Raw genomic sequence first — 18,504 nt, forward strand, 5'->3', positions numbered from 1 at the left:
TTCTTTATTCTTCCTTGGGATGTGAGCATCACTGGCACTACCAGCATTTGTTGTCCATCCCTAATTGCCCTTGAGAAACTGTATTTCTATTTTTTACCACAGTTCAACATGAAGAGCCACAATAAGTTGGATTTGCTTAACCTGCTTTGTTTTAAAATGATATCTGTTTCAAATGGTAGGAATAGCATAATGGTGCTTAGTAACTTTGCCCCAGAATTTGCTAGAGCAGATACCCCAGGCATGAGATTTTTTCTTTACTTTTCAGCTCACAAAGCTTTGTGCCACAAATTGCTGGAAATGTAAATAGATAATGAGCTTAATAGGGCATCTGGGATCTTGGTGAATAATGGGACCATGTTATCTCTATAACATGAAAATTTAAGGATAGGGAAGGAAACAGAGGAACAACAGAGAAGGATATAGAATTAGAGTCACATTAGAGACAATAAGAGAAACAAAGGGCTGGATTTTCATCTTTGAGGCAGGTAGCAGCAGTCAGGAAATTTCCAGACTTTGTGTGCTTGCCTTGGGAGAAAGTGCCAGCAAGGGTGGGATTTTTGTTCCGGTGGGTGGTTGCTAACATGAGTCGGGCCTGTTGCCCTGGGAAAGAGTTTGGAGGCAGCCACAAGGGCTGGTTAAAAGGCCTCGGTGCTGACGAACTTTGTAATATTGACAGCAGAACAAAGAACCAGCAGAAAAAAGAACAGTCCTCTATCCCTCATTCCTCACATCCCCTCACTCCATGCACACTGCCCATGCCACCTCATGCCCCCGCACCTAACCCCGATGGTCCCTCATAACCTCCATGCCAGGCTGTGGCATTTCCATACCCACTCACTTACTCTGTACTTTGTATAAAACCAGAGAACCCTATAGTGACAATAGCATATGTGAAAAAAACAGTCATTCATTCATAACATTCATAACTTGAAATCACTTTATCTTGTGTAAATAAACATGATGCAATTGAAAGAAAAGATCAGAGAGCAAGAACAGTCAATCAAGCAATGGTTTCCCTGGGGTGCAGCTGTCTCAACCTCTAATGGATGTCTGACTCTCAGCAAAGCTTCATTATGTATTCTTGGCTGAGAGCCCAGACATAACTTAGACTGCTGAGAAAGCTGCGGCCCAGGGAAAACAATGCTTGATTGACAGCTGTTGCTCTCTAATCTATTTTTTAAGTTGTACAATGTTCATTTGCAGGTAAAGTTTCAGCTATTAATACTTTAAAGGGTCTGGATGATTGACACTTTTATTTGGTTTCAGTGAAAGGAGAAAGTTATGAATGAATGACTTTTTTTAAAGCTTTTTATGACATCCTATTGGGTTAATTAATTTTGTATGGAGCATATAGTGGGTGAATGGGCATGGAAGTGCCATGGCTTGGCAGAGAGGGTATGAGGGGCCATTGGGGTTAGGTAGGGGCCATTGCATGGCATGGGGGTAATGAGGAGGCAGTTAGATGTATGGGAAGCATAACATGGCATGGAGGGCATAGGTAAGACTTTTTGAACTTACCTTTCAAAATGTTCCCTCATCCAGATACCCCTGAGGTGCCGCCATGAACCAGGAGTCCTTAGAAAGCTGGCCTATCTCCCTGAAAATTATGGAGGGCTAGGAGATGTCTGTCCCCGCAATGGAGTTGTCCAGGTCAGGACTGCAGGATTCGGCCTTGTGACCCACATCGGCCTGCACCCTTAACCTGCACTGATGAAAATTGAGGGTGCTGGGAATCAGGCCAGGAATCCCGGAATCGGGTCCTGGCTACCATTTTTACACCTCCATGGAGTCTCTCCAACTCCATGAAAATCCAGACCAAAGAAAGCGAAAGAATGATTGAATTAAGAGAGAAGGAAATTAAAGACACAGAAGGGAAAGTAAGATAAAAATTGTAACATTTTAAAAAAGAGCTAGGAAAAATTTATTATCTGCAGAGGTGAATCTCTGCAGTTTCAACTGTTCTATTTCTTGATCTCTGAAAGCTGAGTGACATCGTAAGAAGTTAAATTTAATCACTAGAAGGTTCCTTATGCTGTTAGATTTGAGCCCTAACATTTTGTAGTGAGGTTAATTCAAATTTATAGGCTAAAGGCAGCAGTTGCTTGAAAGAGGGATTATGAGAAAAGATTGTCAGCCAACATAAAGGAGAATCCCAAAGTCTTCTATAGACATATAAATGGTAAAAGGGAGAGTAAGGCTGATTAGGGACCTAAAAGAGAGTTTCCACATGGACAAAGGTACATGGCTGAGGTATTGAATGAATACTTTGCATCCGTCTTTACCAAGGAGGTATCATGGTGACGGGCGAGGGAACTCTGACACTAGAAGTGTTCAAAATTGATAAGGAGGAAGTGTTGAATAGACTGTTGGTACTTAGGTTGACAAGGTACCGGGACCGGATGAGATACATCCAAGGGTATTGAAGGAAGTGAGAGTAGAAATTTCAGGGGCTCTGGCCATAATTTTTCAGTCTTCCTTAGACTCAGGGGAGTTGCCAGAGGACTGGAGAATTGCAAACGTTATGCCCTTGTTCAGTAAAGGTTGTAAGGATAAGCCCAGTGATTATAGACCAGTCAGTTTAACTTCAGTGGTGGGCAAGATTCTAGAAGCTATTATTTGGGATTGAATTAGTAGTCACCTGGAAAAATATGGTTTGATAAGGAAGACCCAGCATCGATTTCTAAAGGGGAAATCTTATTAACTAACTTGCTGGAGTTTTTTGAAGAGGTAACAGAAAAGGAAAACCGATGAGGGTAATGCTGTTGATGTGGTGTACTTTCAAAAGGCATTTGATACGGTGCCACACAACAGACTTGTGAGAAAAGTTATTGCTCATGGAGTAAGAGGGACAGTAGCAATGTGGATACAAAATTGGTTGAAAAATATGAAGCAGAGAATAATAGTCAATGGATATTTTTTGGGCTGGAGGAAGGTTTGTACTGGAGTTCCCCAGGTATCTGTATTAGGACCCTTGCTGTTCCTGATATATATTAATGATCTAGATCTTGGTGTGCAGGGGACAATTTCAAAGTTTGTGGTTGATACGAAGCTTGGGAGTGTTGTGAACTGTGAGGAGGACAGTGTAGAGCTTCAAAAGGATATAGACAAGGTGGTGGAATGGGCAGATAGGTGGCAGATAAAGTTCAATGCGGAGAAGTGTGAGGTGATGCATTTTGGTAGGAAGAACATGGACAGATAATCTAAAATAAGAGGTGAAATTTTGAAGGGGTTGCAGTAGCAGAAACACCTGGGTGTATATGTGCGTAAGTCATTGAAGGTGGCAGGAGAGGTGGGGAGAGTAGTTAATAAAGCATAAAGTATCCTGGGCTTTATTAACAGGGGCATAGAGTGCAAGAGCAGGGAGGTTATGCTAAATTTATATAAGACACACATTAGACCTCAGCTGGACTTTTGTGTACAGTTCTGGGCGCCACATTATAGGAAAGATGTGAACACATCGGAGAGAGTACAGAAGAGGTTTACAAGAAATGGTTCCGGGGGATGAGGAACTTCAGTTACGAAGATAGATTGCAGAGGTTGGGACTGTTCTCCTTGGAGAGAAGAAGGCTAAGAATAGATTTGATAGATATGTTCAAAATCATGAGGGGGCTGGACAGAGTGGATAGGGAGAAGCTGTTACATTCGTAAAAGGATCAAGAACGAGAGGGCACAGACTTAAAGTGATTTGCAAATGAAGCAGATGTGAGAAAAAGGCTTTCCACACAATGAGTGACTCGAGTCTGGAATGCACTGCCTGGATGTGTGCTGGAGGCAGGTTCAATTGAGGAATTCAAGAGGGCATTAGGTGATTCGTTGAATAGAAATGATGTGCAGGGGTATGGGGAAAAGGCAGGGCAATGGTGCTAGGTCATAATGCTCATTTGGAGAGCTGGTGCAGACACGATGGGCCAAATGGCTTCCTCCTGTGCCACTACATTTCTGTGAGATTGATAGTGAGATCCAGTTTTTGGGAGACCAACATTGGAGTGGTGAAAATCTTCCTGCGTTTTGTGGCGTTTCACAACTCACATCTGATCTCCTCCTTGCCACAAATTGCAGGTTTTTGTAAGCACTAATAACAGTGAGTACTGTGAATTCGCCATTATTTTCCCAGCAAATTCTCAGCCTTTGTTACCTTACATTAATGAGGTTACTGACAATATGATACAAGCAAACCAATGAGTCGAGGAATAAATTTAATTGTATGTTCCTATATTCTGCCCCTTACTCTTATCAGCAATATAATCGCTTAAAGCTGGAAACATAAACATGCTTGAGATAATAGAATGCAGAGTTTGGGCTTTTCTATTGAATGATGTAACCATGAAGTTTCAGACTCTGTTGCATTCATACCTTTGAATGTGGACCTACCCTCCAAATATTGAAACACTCCTGGAGTTCCCTGCTCTAAATTCTGAATTATAGTGTCAGCTGCTCAAAGGAAAGCAGTGTTACCCTTGCAGAAAGCATTTTTATCTGTATGCCACAATAAAAGTAATGTGCTGGGATATCAACAGATACAGAAAAAAATTGAAATCTGATGACCATACTTGCAGCTTATATATACTATTGTAGGTGTGTAGCTTTCCTGTAGGCAAAATGTGCAAAAGTTATTTAGATAGTAATGACAGGGCATCCTGTTTATAAAGAAAGGTCACAAAACAAGCGAGCAAAACAGGTTAGCTAGCTAAAAATAAGTGAGCCTTTTTCACAGACATGGGAAAAAGCAAGCCCTTTCTATTAATCCCCAAGCGTCAGCAATCATCAAATTCTTTCCTGTTACTGTGTAGTCATTGTTTGGAGACCAAAGTTACATTGAATCAGCTTTGTGAAAATTTTAATCATCATTTCCTTTTCTGACCTTGGACTAAAAAGCATTGAATCTGTCTATCAAAAACCCTAAAATATTGTGTGATAAGGAATTAAACAAATTATATCAGATACAACACTATGAGCCAGAATTTGAGATGGCATCATGATTTTCCAACTGTAAGGCAGGAGTAAAAGGCAACAATTGAAGTCCACAAGCACAATGCAAACTTAACATGTATACTGTGGAAAATAAACCAACAAACTTATTGCAAACTGATTTGAGTCATTGGAGACTGAAGAGATCTGTTTTTTAAATGATGGATTTTTAAAATTGCACCTATGCAGAAAGCATTTCCATTGTGGAACAATGCAAGTGTAAAATTCTTAACTTGTGTATGTTTGAATGAGAAATTGAGCTGATTCATGTTTTATTTGGAAGATCAAGTTGTTTGGCCCCCTTTCAGATCATGTATCTACATTTTATTCAAATTACTTCATCTCAATTTGACTTCAGGAAACTACATTATGCAAACTGCATTTAAGTGAGTAAACGCAGTTTGCATAAAACCCCAATGGTTGGTGACTTAAGGGCCTCATCCGGCCTCTGCTGGTATTTTACCTGCAGCAGGGGGAAGTCCCCACCATGCGGGCATCCCAGAAGCTTCAGCTGCATGGGCTGGTGTCAGGTAAGTGGTGGTGGTGGGGAACCGCCTTTTCAGAAATATTTCCTCCTCAGCTGAAAAGGCAGGTTAAGATCCAATGGGCATCAATGTTATTCAAGGAATAAACAGTCATATTTCCTTGAAGTCTATTAAAAATTTTGAGCATTTACCATCGAAGAAAACAGCTTCCTTCCTACAATCTTGCTCCATGACAATGCCCTTGTTTAGGTTTCAAGTTTCATATCAACATTGAAAGCCGTTGGAGTTAGACTGAGTAGAAACTCAGGAAGATATAAACTATCATCATTGTATTTGTCTATAGAATTAATGGCCTGAATTTTCTGGTCAGCTTGCGGGGGAGGCGGGCCCTGCTCGCCGACGCATAAAATGACTCACAGTGATGTTGAGTGTGCGTCCCAATGTCACCGCGCGTCATTCAGACCTTCAATTCGGTGGGTGTGCACCGGAGTTGGCTGCGCGCCCACCAAACTGTCAAAGGCCTATTAAGGCCATCAATAGTCTAATTAAGCTGATTGTCTGGGCTGCCTGTCCAACCTTAAGGTTGGCGGGCAGGTGAGGAGCCCAGGCAGCTTTCCCATTTATCATGAAACCTCATCCACAGGCGGGATGAGGTTTCATGAAGTCTTTATAAATTGAATAAAATCTTTTATTAAAATTCATTGACCTGTCCCAGCTCATGTGACACTGTCACAAAAGGAGACATGTCTGAATATTTTTTTTTCCCTTTATTTTAAACCTTCATAATCAAACTAATCTCCCTGAGGCAGCTCTGTGCCTCAGGGAGATTCCTGCGTTCTTTCACGAGCACAGGTCCCGACTCTCCCTCCTCCCCCCCCCCCCCCGCCTACACAGGGAGTGCTGAGCGCTTCTGGGCGCGTGCCACACTGCGCAGGCCTTAATTGGCCCAATACGTAAAATGGCGCCACGCAGCCGATCGCGGGCAGCGATCAGCTGCACGCCCCCACCATGCCCGCTCCCGCTCAGCCCCCCTGATGGGGAGAAAATTCTCCCTAATGCTAATCTGTTCTTTTAATTCGCCTGACAGCTTTTCTAAAATTTTTCATTCAAATCTAGTGAATCTTCATTTTTAGCACGAAGGATAGCTTTCAAATAATAAGTTGTATCAAATAATTGCCCTTGCCACTTTGCCATACTTAACCCATTCCACCATGTCACCTCCATCCCATGCCATTTCATCCTTCCCATACCAACCCCATGCCATTCCTTCCGTTCTTTTTAAGCCACCCCATTTTGCCCTTGCTATTCTCATGCCTCCCATCAATCCTTTCTCATCCATCACGGAAACAGTTTCTTCAGTCTGGATAATTCTATTACTTGGCATCCGTTACCTTCCCTTGTTTTTTGTTCTGCACCAATACTCCATCCAACCGGGCTATCATCAACTGTTGGCAGCTGCACATATACCATGCGCTCTAATCTTTCTTATCAACTGTTGGCAGCTGCACATATATCATGCGCTTTAGTCTTCTGCATGCCCATACTTGGGAAGTGCCTTGGGATGTTTTATTATGTTAATGGTGCTACATAGATAAAAATTGTTGTTGCTCATCTCATTTGCAGCAGGGAAGGCATCAGCCATGTTAGTTAAGTCCCACTGAACCAGATCCTTTGTTCATCAAACATTAAGTGCTTAATTGGCTTCCACTCTTATTTCCTGTTTGAACTCTTGTTTCAGTTAAGAAGTATGCATAATAACAATCTGTTTAAAAAGCTTCCAAAGAAAATCCCAAATCTGGACGCAGCTGGATGTGCACGTTGAGTGAAGTTGAGTAATCCTGGGAGCGCACTATATTATTTTGTTTTAGGGGCCTCCATTGGGATCTGTGGAAATCCAAATCCCAACAGATACGTTTCCATTGGCAAGTTGTGTAGCAAATATCCTGTAAGCTTGAATGACCAAAAGCGTACTTAATAATATGTTATTATTGAATATTTAAAATCTTGTGTTGCAGATTGTCTTTTCAAAGTATGTCCAATGAACCGCTACTCAGCACAAAAGCAATACTGGAAAGCAAAGCAAGCAAAGCAGGACAAAGATAAAATAGCAGACATTGCACTGTTACAGAAGCTGCAGGTAAGACGTCTGTTTCTTATATTTCTTGCACAATTGTTTAATTTTTGAGTATCCTTTTACAGAATAGATTTGGGTTTTTTTTGGCTTGCATTGATAATGATCCCAAAAATCTGTAATTGAGTGTTTGCAGTTTATTTATGTGGAGTTGGCTTACAATTCCAGCAATTTTAAAGAATTATCATAAGCAGCATGCAAAGCATGTAGGCAACTCGGTACTTTAGTGAGTGGCATGTTTCAACAATGTGGGACATTGTTTGTATTTGCCATTCAGAAGCATTCAGAGATGAAAATGTAAGGCATACTCTCCCTGTTCAAAGTGGTTAAAAAGTGAAAAAAAATTATGCGGCTAGTTGAATCCTGGTTGATAGTTTGCTGAATTTCAGATGATATTATAATCTATAGGAACATTTACTTTCCAGTCAGCACCTCTGATGAAAAGCCCACCAAACATGTACCACCAGTCTGTTAAAGGTAAATAGAAGAGTATCTTTGGTCTTACTTAGGTCTAACTGTCATGTCTTCTAAACTGTTGTCATATTCAAGCTTCATCAATCAAGGCAAGATCATTCAATTTTGAAATGTTAACAAATTTTCAAGCATTGCGGATACATTAAGGCAATGTACTAAACCTGACAACCCTCTAAAGGGGCTTCTGTTTCACATCATTTTATCCCTAGAAGTCTGATGGATTTCCATGAGAGACAGTATTCCTTTTTGCTTGTTGCTGTGCTGTTATAGTATAACATGAAATTGCTTTTCAATGTTATTTTCATATACTTGCCTTTCTATCTCCATTAATGGCCCGATGTATAAATACACTGGCTAGAAAGCTGAAACTTCAATCCCTGGTGAATTAGCTGATGTTAGTGAGAGTGGTTGTGAGGGAAATGCAATTTGCCTCAGTGTTGCTGGGTTATGGAAGGGAAATATCCGCTGTACTTCCTGTTTCAGGTCACTGCTCACTGGAATGTGTATGTGTATGGATGTAAAATATTAACTGGTTCAGCAGTGATACCTCTTGCAGGGCGGCATTTGCTGCTATCACTTGGTCTAGGTTCACACATGAAGAATAGCCAATTGGTTGAGGCACAAGGGATAGTAGCATTGGTATTTCAATGTGATTATTGAACTCGAGCTAGGAGTTTCAGAAAAGAAGTGGACAAAAAACGCAAGATGGCGATGATAACCAGATACACGATGTTGCATCAGCCCTGGGAACTCTGAGTGTTCGGATGTATTGTGGACAGAATTTTCCTTCCACTGTGCAAATGTGGTGATGTAAGACTTCTCTCTGCCCCACATGATACTGTGGTAAGTGCTTTGAATTTATTGCGAAGGATGCTGTTGCTCATTTTGTACAGAGGTGGATATTGCTGAGTGGTCTGCCACTAGTGGGAGAAATGGAAGTGCGATGTAGCTGCAGCTTTTAAATGGCTGCAGTTACTTAAAGGGCTAACATCATTGGACGTTCTGGTGGATCAGGGCAGAGCCATCAAATCACAGCAATAACAGAACCACCAGCCATGGAAGTCTCTACTGTGCCAGGGGCCTCCATATTCTTGGACACTTCAGTGGAGATATTACTGGCAGAGTTAATGGTGAGAATAGAAGTCCATTAAAGAAGATGGGGGGAGGTGGTTTGGATGTGACTGCCCCCTATACTATCCTTTTATGGATACAAAGTGCAAGGAAAGGTTAAATAACCTAACAAGGCTCACTAATGCACAACAGGGCCACTATATTCTCACCGGATAAATGGCAAAATGAATGTACCCTTAAATGTAACAAGGTCCCCCTTGTCTCCCACATGCTCCTTTCTTCCAACCATGTCAATGTGCCTGACAATTGTGCCTGACAATAGTGCCTGAGAATAAGTGTAGTAGGGTAATGCTAAATGAAGAAGTGGTTGTACTATCCTACTCTTGAAATCATTATCGCCAGAGAATGGTTTATTTTGAATGTCGTCCCAAACACCATTTTACTTTCTTACTTTGTTTTCTCCTTGAAAAGGAAAATATCACTCATAGTTATGGACTATAAACTACCATTGGAAGTGTTATGCGTACCCTGATACCAATGAATGCTCACTAGGAGAAAGCTTTCCAATATTGAGTGACAGATGGGAAAGGCAATGGGAAATGGGAAAGGGGAAGGCAGGAAATGGTTGGTAATAGCAGGGGTGCGCTGCAGTTTATTGAGCAGCTGTAGTCAATGAAATTATAACAACTTTATGTAATGCCTTTATAATATTTATGTAATGTATTTAACATCACAAGGTGCTTCACAGGAGCATTATAAAACAAAGTATGACCCAGTGCCACATTAGGTGATATTAGATCAGATGACCAAAACCTTGGGAAAGGAGTGGTTTTAATGAGTGTCTTATCAGAGGATAGAGAGATGGAGATGTGCAGGGTTGGTATTCCAGAACCTGGGGACTAGGCAACTCAAGGCATGGCCACCAATGGTGGAGCAATTAAAATTGATGATACACAATAAACCAGAATTAGAAGAGCACAGATATCTCAGAGGAGATTGGATTGGAGGAGATTACAGAATTGGGGAGCAGCGAGGCCATGGAGGGATTTGAAAATGAGAATGACAATTTTAAAATCAAGAAGTTGCTGGACTGGGAGCCAGTGTGTTCAATGAGCACAGGGCTGATTTGAAATTGGGATTTTCTGTGAAATAAGACATGAGCAGCAGAGTTTTGGATGACCTCAGGTTTACAGAAGGTAGAATGTGGGAGGGCAGCCAGTACTGTTGCAATAGTCAAGTCTAGAGGAATCTAAGGCACAAGTGAATGATTCAGCAGCAGATGAGCACAAGCGGAGATGATGAGGACTGAGTGCAATGAGGAACGTGTACTAACTCGGGAATTTGGTGCAGCTGGGATATCTCTGGTAAATGTTTGTGAAGCTATAATTTAGATTAACAGTCAGACTCTGACAGAACATTACAACTGCAAGCTAGGTAAAAAAGCCTATTTTAACAGAGACTACATGGCTGTGGCAGTTATCTGCCAATCAATTGAAGGTAGTTATCTGAATAGCTGTCAATTACTGCAGCAGGAAGCTGACTTAGTAGTTGCAACTTGGGTGTGAGTCATCAGCCCTCCAAAAAAACAGATTGGTTTTGTGACAGCACAGAGTGGAGGCAATGAGGATTTAGTGCTAACTTACGAATTTGGTACAGTGGGAGATGGAGGTGCTACTTTTTGTACCTTTTTTGAGCCTCCAGTAGCTGATGAATGTCCAAAGGCATTAATTAGGTGAGCAGCTAGATGATTGGGTGTTGAATTTTAAGATTTTATCCCTCTAAACAGGGACAGGAGTTTAAATCAGTACTGTGGAGATCGAAGTATTGCATTAAAATTTATAGCTTAATAAGTTAAACTACTTAATATAACCACAAGTAACAGTTAAATGATATTTTAAAACTTAAAACCTAACTAGTTAAATAAAACAGAATAAAGATGGCTAGGAAAGTTATGTGTAGCATGTGGGGACTGGCGGACACCAGTGTGATACATGGCAACCACATCTGCTTTAAGTGTTTACAGATCAAGGAACTTCAGCTCAGAGTTGATGAACTGGAGGCTGAGCTTTAGACACTGCGATGCATCTGGGAGGCAGTTAGACCCCTTAGGCTAGGTACTTTTGATTTGGTCTGCAACCAAGGACAGATAGGTGTGACTGTCAGTTAGGTAGGCATGGGGACCCAGACATAGCAGTGGCGTAGCCTCAGTCCCTGCAATTGTCTAACTGGTTTGAGGATCTTGCAGTTTGTGTGGCATCCGTGGGCATGTTCGGCGGTGTGAGCGGACAATACGGCAAGAAGGCCAAAAATCAGTTTCACAACATCATGAAACCATTTTGTGGTTGGCCGCTCAGCCCCATCAATGGAGGGCTGGGTTTCCTGCCATCAGACATCGGGAACCTTATTGTAATACATGTGCATATCAATATAAGCCCAGCCCGCCAGAATCATTACCCCATGCTGGACCATCCGAGCATGTCGGCTCCTTTCAGGGCTTCACTGGTGACCTCTGTGAGATATCACAAGCTTCCACTTACAAATGCACCTATGAGGTCATGGATGCATTTTCACGAGGGCACATAACTTTTGCATTTTGCACTGGGACCAGGACAACCAGGATGCAAGAGTGGTTGGATTTGTCCAGATCTCTGGATTCCCACAGATGCAAGATGCTATCGACTGCACTCACGTGGCGTTCAGATCTCCATTGCAACAAGCGGTCAACTATGTCAACCACAAGGGCTTCCATTTCCTGAATTTGCTGGTGTGCGACCACCTCAAACACATCCTGCAGGTCTGCGCATGGTTTCCAGGGAACGTTCACGACCCCTACATTCTCAGTCGACCACAGATCCCTATGATGTGACCCTGAGCACAGAGTGCAAACGGGTTGCCCTCGGACAGACAGGAGTCAGACATTCTCAGAGACTATGTGAAGATCTATGGATTGTCCTCACTTCAAGTCATCATCATCCTCCTGGAATCGAGCGACTATTAAGGGTCCTGTTGCAGCTCCATAACATGAGGCTGAGCACTGAGGATATGTGCACTGCCATAAGCCAGACTGGAGTCAAATGTTTGCAAATGCAATGTGAGGATCTATGGGGGTCTCCTCACTGCATGTCACCATCACCCTGCACAGCTAGCAACTATGAGGGCCTCCCAAGCGTGTCTATTTCATCTGGCCAGTGTGAGGGTCTCATTGCCGTCATCGTCACCTTTGAGGACTTCCTTACCCTCAATCCCATCAATGTCCTCCTCATCAGAGGAGACCTCAAGTTTCTCCATCTCCTCCTCAGCCAGCTCATCTCCCCGTTGCAGCGCCATGTTGTAAAGGGCGCAGCAGGCAATGATGATGTGCGACACCCTCTGCGGACTGTATTGCAGGACTCGACCAGACAAGTCCAGTCACTGGAACCTAATTTTCAGCATCCTAATGGTTTGCTCCACCAAGTTGTGAGTTGCAGCTGAGCCTCGTTATAGCATCGCTCTGCTGCAGTCTGAGGCTGCTGCACAGGTGTCATCAGCCACGTCCTCTGCGGGTAGCCCTTGTCCCCTAGGAGCCAATCTTGCAGCCTCTGTGGACTCTGGAAAATGTCAGGGATTGAGCTGTCCCCACACCCCTCTCACATACACATTGTTGGAGGCCAACTTTGGCATCAGTAATGGAGTTCAGTCTGTGCAATGGTGCAGAAGCAATGTCCTGGACCAAGATTGCCATGGCGGCTGCCAGCCTGCCAATGTTGACCCTGGTGCATTGGCAAGCTGGCATTATCACTTCAGCCTGAAGGCAGACAGACTCCTCCATTGTACCTTGCAATCTGAGGAGTGCAGCGGACATCCCTTCCTGATGTTCTCGAACTTGCCTTTGCAGCTCCAAAAACTGAGGCATGTCCCAGCCAAGAGGCTCGTCATCTGACTTGGACTCATCAAATTTCTGACCTCCAGCAATCCTCCGAGTGCCGGGGACCTGGGAAGTCCCTGCCGCCACCTGCAGTGGATCAGAAAGTGTGATGTGCTCACTAGATTGTGATTTCCAAGGCTACTCTAAAGCCAAGTGCCACCAGGTGTGTGTCCCTGTGTTGGTGGAATGTGTGGTGAGCGCTGTGATGGGACTTCAAGGAGGGTGCCTCCAGATTCTTCTTCAGAGGTTTCTTCAGGACTTGATTGGAGGCCCTGGATCAAGGTCTCTGTTGGCTGCTTCCCAGGTGTGCCTGCGAAAGCAAGGGGAGATAATTAGGGTATGGCAGTGGCCTGTGAAACAGGACACATCACTCACAGCATGGTTGTCTGATGGATGTTGCACTGCTGGATCCTCACTTGGTAGGGGACCGCTGACCTCACCGTCAGCACAGGAATGGCCCAGATCCTTGCCAGCCAGCTGGATAGCTCTGATTTCAAAGTCTGTGAGGACCTTGATTTCAGGCATTCCTCCAGCAGCCTGCGACCTATCCCTTTTGTTGTGTGCCAACTTCTCCTGCATGAATAAAGATAGAGAGTGTGCAAGCAGGACATTTGCCAGGCCAGATGATAAGTATGCCTGGCCTGTGTGGGTGGTAAGTGGTCCCATGATGAGGATGAGGACAATGAAGGTGTGTGTGAGAGAGTGAATGGTGATGTCCCTTGAACTGGCAGTGAGTGGAGCCTCTCTGGATGTGTGATGGGTTTGTGAGTGTGTGAGTTGAGAGTGATGGGAAGAGTGACTTACCATGGCGGAACAGAGGAGATCATTCATCCTTTTCTGGCACTGGGCGGCTGTCTTCTTCTGCAGGGTGTTGGTGTTGACCAACGTTGCCACTGCCTCACAAGCTGGATTGGTGACGTTGCTGCCCATCCTGTGGCCAGAGTGGGGGTAGAGGACATCATGGTGAGCCTCCACTGCATCCAACTGGTGCTCGAGGGATGCGTCATTAAACCTGGGGACTGCAGTTTTCTTGGCTTTCAGGACCATGTCTTCTGTGCAGCAGTTGTGGGCTGGAAGTGCTGAGAGATGTCTGCATGGCTTCACTTCAAATATGACGCCTGGAATATGGAAGAGGTGAGGTGTTGGCGTGGCAGGCGAATGAGATCCTGCCTGTCATCGAAACGACCTGTTTCCCAGGAATGCATAAGTAATGTGGCGGGGATGATACGGCATGAGAAGCTACCATTGTGGCTGGCAGGTAAAATGTAATTTTTCTCGTCCTCTACTGCACTTAGTGCAAATCTGGGACAATTCTTCCCTGTGTCCTTTTGAAGTTCTACACTATCCTCCTTATGGTTCACAATACTTCCAAGTTTTGTATCGTCAGTAACTTTTGAAATTGTGCCCTATACACCAAGGTCTAGGTCATTTACATATATCTGGAAGAACAGCGTTCCTAACACTGATCCCTCGGGAACATCTTTCTCCGGTCCAAAAAACAACAGTTCACAACTATTCTTTGTTTCCTGTCAAGTAATTAATTGAGTATCCATGTTTTTACTGTCCCTTTTATTCCATGAGTTCTAACTTTAGTTATCATATGGCAGGTGGCATTTGCCTGGCTGACCAAATCCCAAAGGTAAACTTGGCCAGGCTCTCACAATGATTTTGTAACTTGTATTTTATTAAGTGATGGTATGTGCATGGAAGTCAGAAGTAAAGGTTCCACTGCCACCTTTGGAGATTTTAAATATTAAATTAAAACATGTTTTCACAAAATAAAAAAAATTAAACACACAAGGTTATGTTACACAGTTCAGCTTAGTTTTATAACATTTCCCAAAAGATTTTTTACTTAGCTAGACTCACAAGTAAACACCATTTTCCAGGCAACAGACCCTATAGATTCTTAATCTATCACACATCCAATAATATTACTGTAAGGTACCCACTGTTGCTATAGGGGAGGTATTTCACAAGCTTCTCACTCCATCTCACTCAACTATGGAAATCCAAGCCTGTAACAAAACCTTGCTTTCTGGAACAACCAGACGCTTCTCTGGGGTGGCTAGAAGTTGCTTACTTCACAGGATGGTGCTCACACAGCGCACTATTCAAGATCACGCGGCCACATACCTCAAAGCTTTCAAGCTTTCCTGAAATATATTTTCCCCTTTCATCATTAAATCCATTTTTCTTAAAAGTCTTTTGAAAGTTGCCTTTCCCAGAATCTAAAATCTTTCATGTTGTCTTCCGGAAAAATAAACTTAATAACTTTGCTTTATTTGTTTATGATCTTTGCTAGTTGTAAAACTTCCTTTTTCCTCTTTGAAATTCAATAGCCAAAAATTCACTCTTTATTTATCTCCTAATGCAAATTTCTTTGCATGCAGTATCTACTTGTATCCCATCTTAGCTTGTCCGTTTCCACTTCAAAATGCCAGTTTTTACACCTAATCCCTTTGATGATTTAAACCTTGCAGTCTGAGTGACTTCAGTTTAAGTAAATTAGTCACACACACCCAACATACACTCAGCCCCCACAAGCCTGCTTCACAGTAATCCACAGTAATGTTGGAAAATGTAATATTTTCTTTACACTTTGCTCACAAGTCTGTTGTGTGGCACTTTATCTTAAATGTCTTTTGGAAGCCCGTGTACACCACATCAACATCATTAGCTTTATTATCTCTTTCTCTGTTACCTCATCAAAATGCTCAGGCAAGTTAGTTAAACACAATTCACTCTTAATAAATCCGTGCAGGCTTTCCTTAATTAATCTGCATTTTCCCAAGAGATTATCAATTTTTTCCCAAATTATCGTTTCTAAAAGCTTCCCTACCACAAAGGTTAAGATGACTGACCTGTAGTTGCTGGACTTATCTTTATACCCTTTATTGAACATTTGCAACTCTCCAGTCATTGGACACCACGCTTGAGCCTAAGGAAGATGGGAAAATTATGGCCAATGCTCTGCAATTTCCACTCTCAATTCCTTCAGTGTTCTTGGAGGCAAGTCATTCAGTCCTGGTGCCTTATGAACTTTTAAATAAATACAACCTATCCAATACCTATTCCTTATCAATTTTAAATCCTGCAAGCGTCTGAACTACATCCTTTTTCACCATGAGCTGGGCAGCATCTTCTTCCTTGGTAAAGACAGTTGCAAAGTATACACTTGATACCTCAGTCATGTCCCCTGCCTTCATGCATAAATCTCATTTCTGGTCCCTAAATGGTTGCTACCCTTACCACACTTTTATTATTTATATGCCCACAGAAGACTCTTATATTCCATTTTATGTTAGCTACCAGTCTCTTCTCACCTTCTCTCTTTGCTTCTCTTATTTGTTTTTCAATTCTCCTCTGAACCTGCTACATGCAGCCTGGTTCGCCAATTGTATTATCACCTGACGTATGTCATATGCATATTTTTTCTGCTTCATCTTAATCTCTATCTGTTTTATTATCCAGGGAGCTCTGGACTTGTTTTCCCTATCTTTCCCCTTCGTAGGATTATGCCTTGTGTCATGAAGAGATATTAATGTCTATAATGTTATTGGAAATTATTTTTAAATTGGAATTGTAGCAGGGTCTATCTCAATGTTTATGTTTTAATTGGATTAAAGCCAGCTAGTCTGGGCGGCTTTGATGCATAGTAGTTTTGAGATGTTAATTCGATAAATCTAAGGAAGTTAAAAGATAAGCTGTAAATTTGCATTTGTTGAATAAACCATTCAAAAGAATGGGTTAAATCTTGTACCTGGCTGGGAGATGCTAAGCAATATGTTTATATTACAAATAAAATTGGTGGAATGAAAGGATTATTGTTAGAAGAGGTAAAATTAAAAAACCTAGTAATAGAATGGAAAATTTACATTCAAAGGGGAAGCTAGGTATAAACAGAATGGAGTTTGTGTGTCTGAGTCAAAGGCATTTAAGATCTAACCAGCCTGTTAGCCTACAACTGTGCCTACAAAGGAAACAAATTGAAAGGAACCTCATTTTTAATTCGTAAGGTTAAATGTGCTTTGCCCTTTTTTTATTAATTGGATGTGGGCATCGCTGGCTAGGCCTGCACTAATTGCCCTTATTCAGAGGGCGTTTTAAGAGTCAACCACATTGCTGTGGGTCTGGAGTGTAGGTGACCAGGTAAGAACAGCAGATTTCCTTCCCTAAAGGACATTACTGAACCAGATGGGTTTTTACAACATCGACAATGGTTTCATGGTCATCATCAGGCTTTTAATTCCCGATTTTCATTGACTTCAAATTTCATCATCTGCCATGGTGGGATTCAAACCCTGGTCCCCAGAGCATTACTTTGCCTCTCTGGAATATCAGTCCAGCAACAATACCGCTATGCCACCATGCTACAATCCATGTTAATGACTTAGAAACAGAGAATAATGTATCTAAATTTGCCGATGATAGAAAGCTAAGTGGGAACAAAAGCTGAGAAGAGGACACAGAGGCTGCAAAGAGTTATAGACATGTTTGTGTGTGGGCACTAAGGTGGCAAATGGAATATAGTATGAGGTTATTTACTTTGATTGTAAGAATAGAAAAGCAGAACATTGTTTAAAAGACGTGAAACTTGTAAATGTTTATGCCTAGAGAAACTTAGGTGTAAGTGTAGTTAGCATTCAGGTACAGCAAGCATTTAAGAAAGCAGTAAAGAAGTCTTGCTACAAATGTACAGGGCTTAGTTGAGACCACACCTGGAATGTGTGCATTTTAGTCTCCATATTTAAGGAAGGATATAACTGTATTGGAGGCAGAACAGCAAGGGTTTCATCCCTGGGGTGAGAGAGTTGTCCTGTGATGAGTTGCTGAGTATAGTGGGTCCATATTCTCTGGAGTTGAAAAGAACAAGAGGTGACCTCACTGAAATATTCAAGATTATGAAGGGCTTGACAGGGTGGATATTAAGAGGTTGTTTCCCCTGGCTAAGGAATCTAGAACATGGGGTCAGTTTCAGGATAAGGAACTGATCATTTAGGACTGAGATGAAAAGAAATTTCTTCACAAGATGGGTTGTGAACCTCTGAAATTCTCTATTCCGGAGGGTTGAGGATGTGCTATTATTGAATATATTTAAGGCTGAGACAGATTTTTGGTCTCTCGGGAATCAAAGGAAATGGGGAACGGGATGGAAAGTGAGTTGAAGCCCAGGATCAGCCTGATCATATGGAATGGTGGAGCTGACTTGACGGGCTGTATGGTTTACTCCTGCTCCTATTTCTTCAGTTCTTACTAGCTGAGACAGGGGTGAGGCCAGGCCATGTTTTGGAGGTGGAAATAGATGGTCTCAGTGATGGCATAAGTATGAGCTGGAATCTCATCTTGGAACCGACTATGACACCAAGTTTTCAAACAGACTGGTTTAATAAAGAAAGAAACACTCAGACCATTTTCCGGGAGAGGGATGGAATCGGATGGAATTATGAAACATAAAGCACCAGTGAGCA

At 42.4% G+C, this 18,504-nt stretch overlaps 1 protein-coding gene across 7 annotated transcripts in view; it reads left to right on the forward strand.

Moving 5' to 3' along the window:
• itpr3 (inositol 1,4,5-trisphosphate receptor, type 3) overlaps positions 1 to 18,504 on the forward strand; it is a 312,431-nt gene that overhangs the window by 82,273 nt on the left and 211,654 nt on the right. For all 7 annotated transcript variants that reach the window (XM_041195917.1, XM_041195916.1, XM_041195915.1 and 4 more), the window contains one exon: positions 7,469 to 7,590. In XM_041195917.1, the coding sequence (XP_041051851.1) occupies positions 7,469 to 7,590 (122 nt within the window). The remainder of the gene's footprint in view (positions 1 to 7,468; positions 7,591 to 18,504) is intronic.

The sequence above is a fragment of the Carcharodon carcharias genome, chromosome 9 (genome assembly GCF_017639515.1).
Source record: "Carcharodon carcharias isolate sCarCar2 chromosome 9, sCarCar2.pri, whole genome shotgun sequence".
Lineage (NCBI taxonomy): Eukaryota > Metazoa > Chordata > Chondrichthyes > Lamniformes > Lamnidae > Carcharodon > Carcharodon carcharias.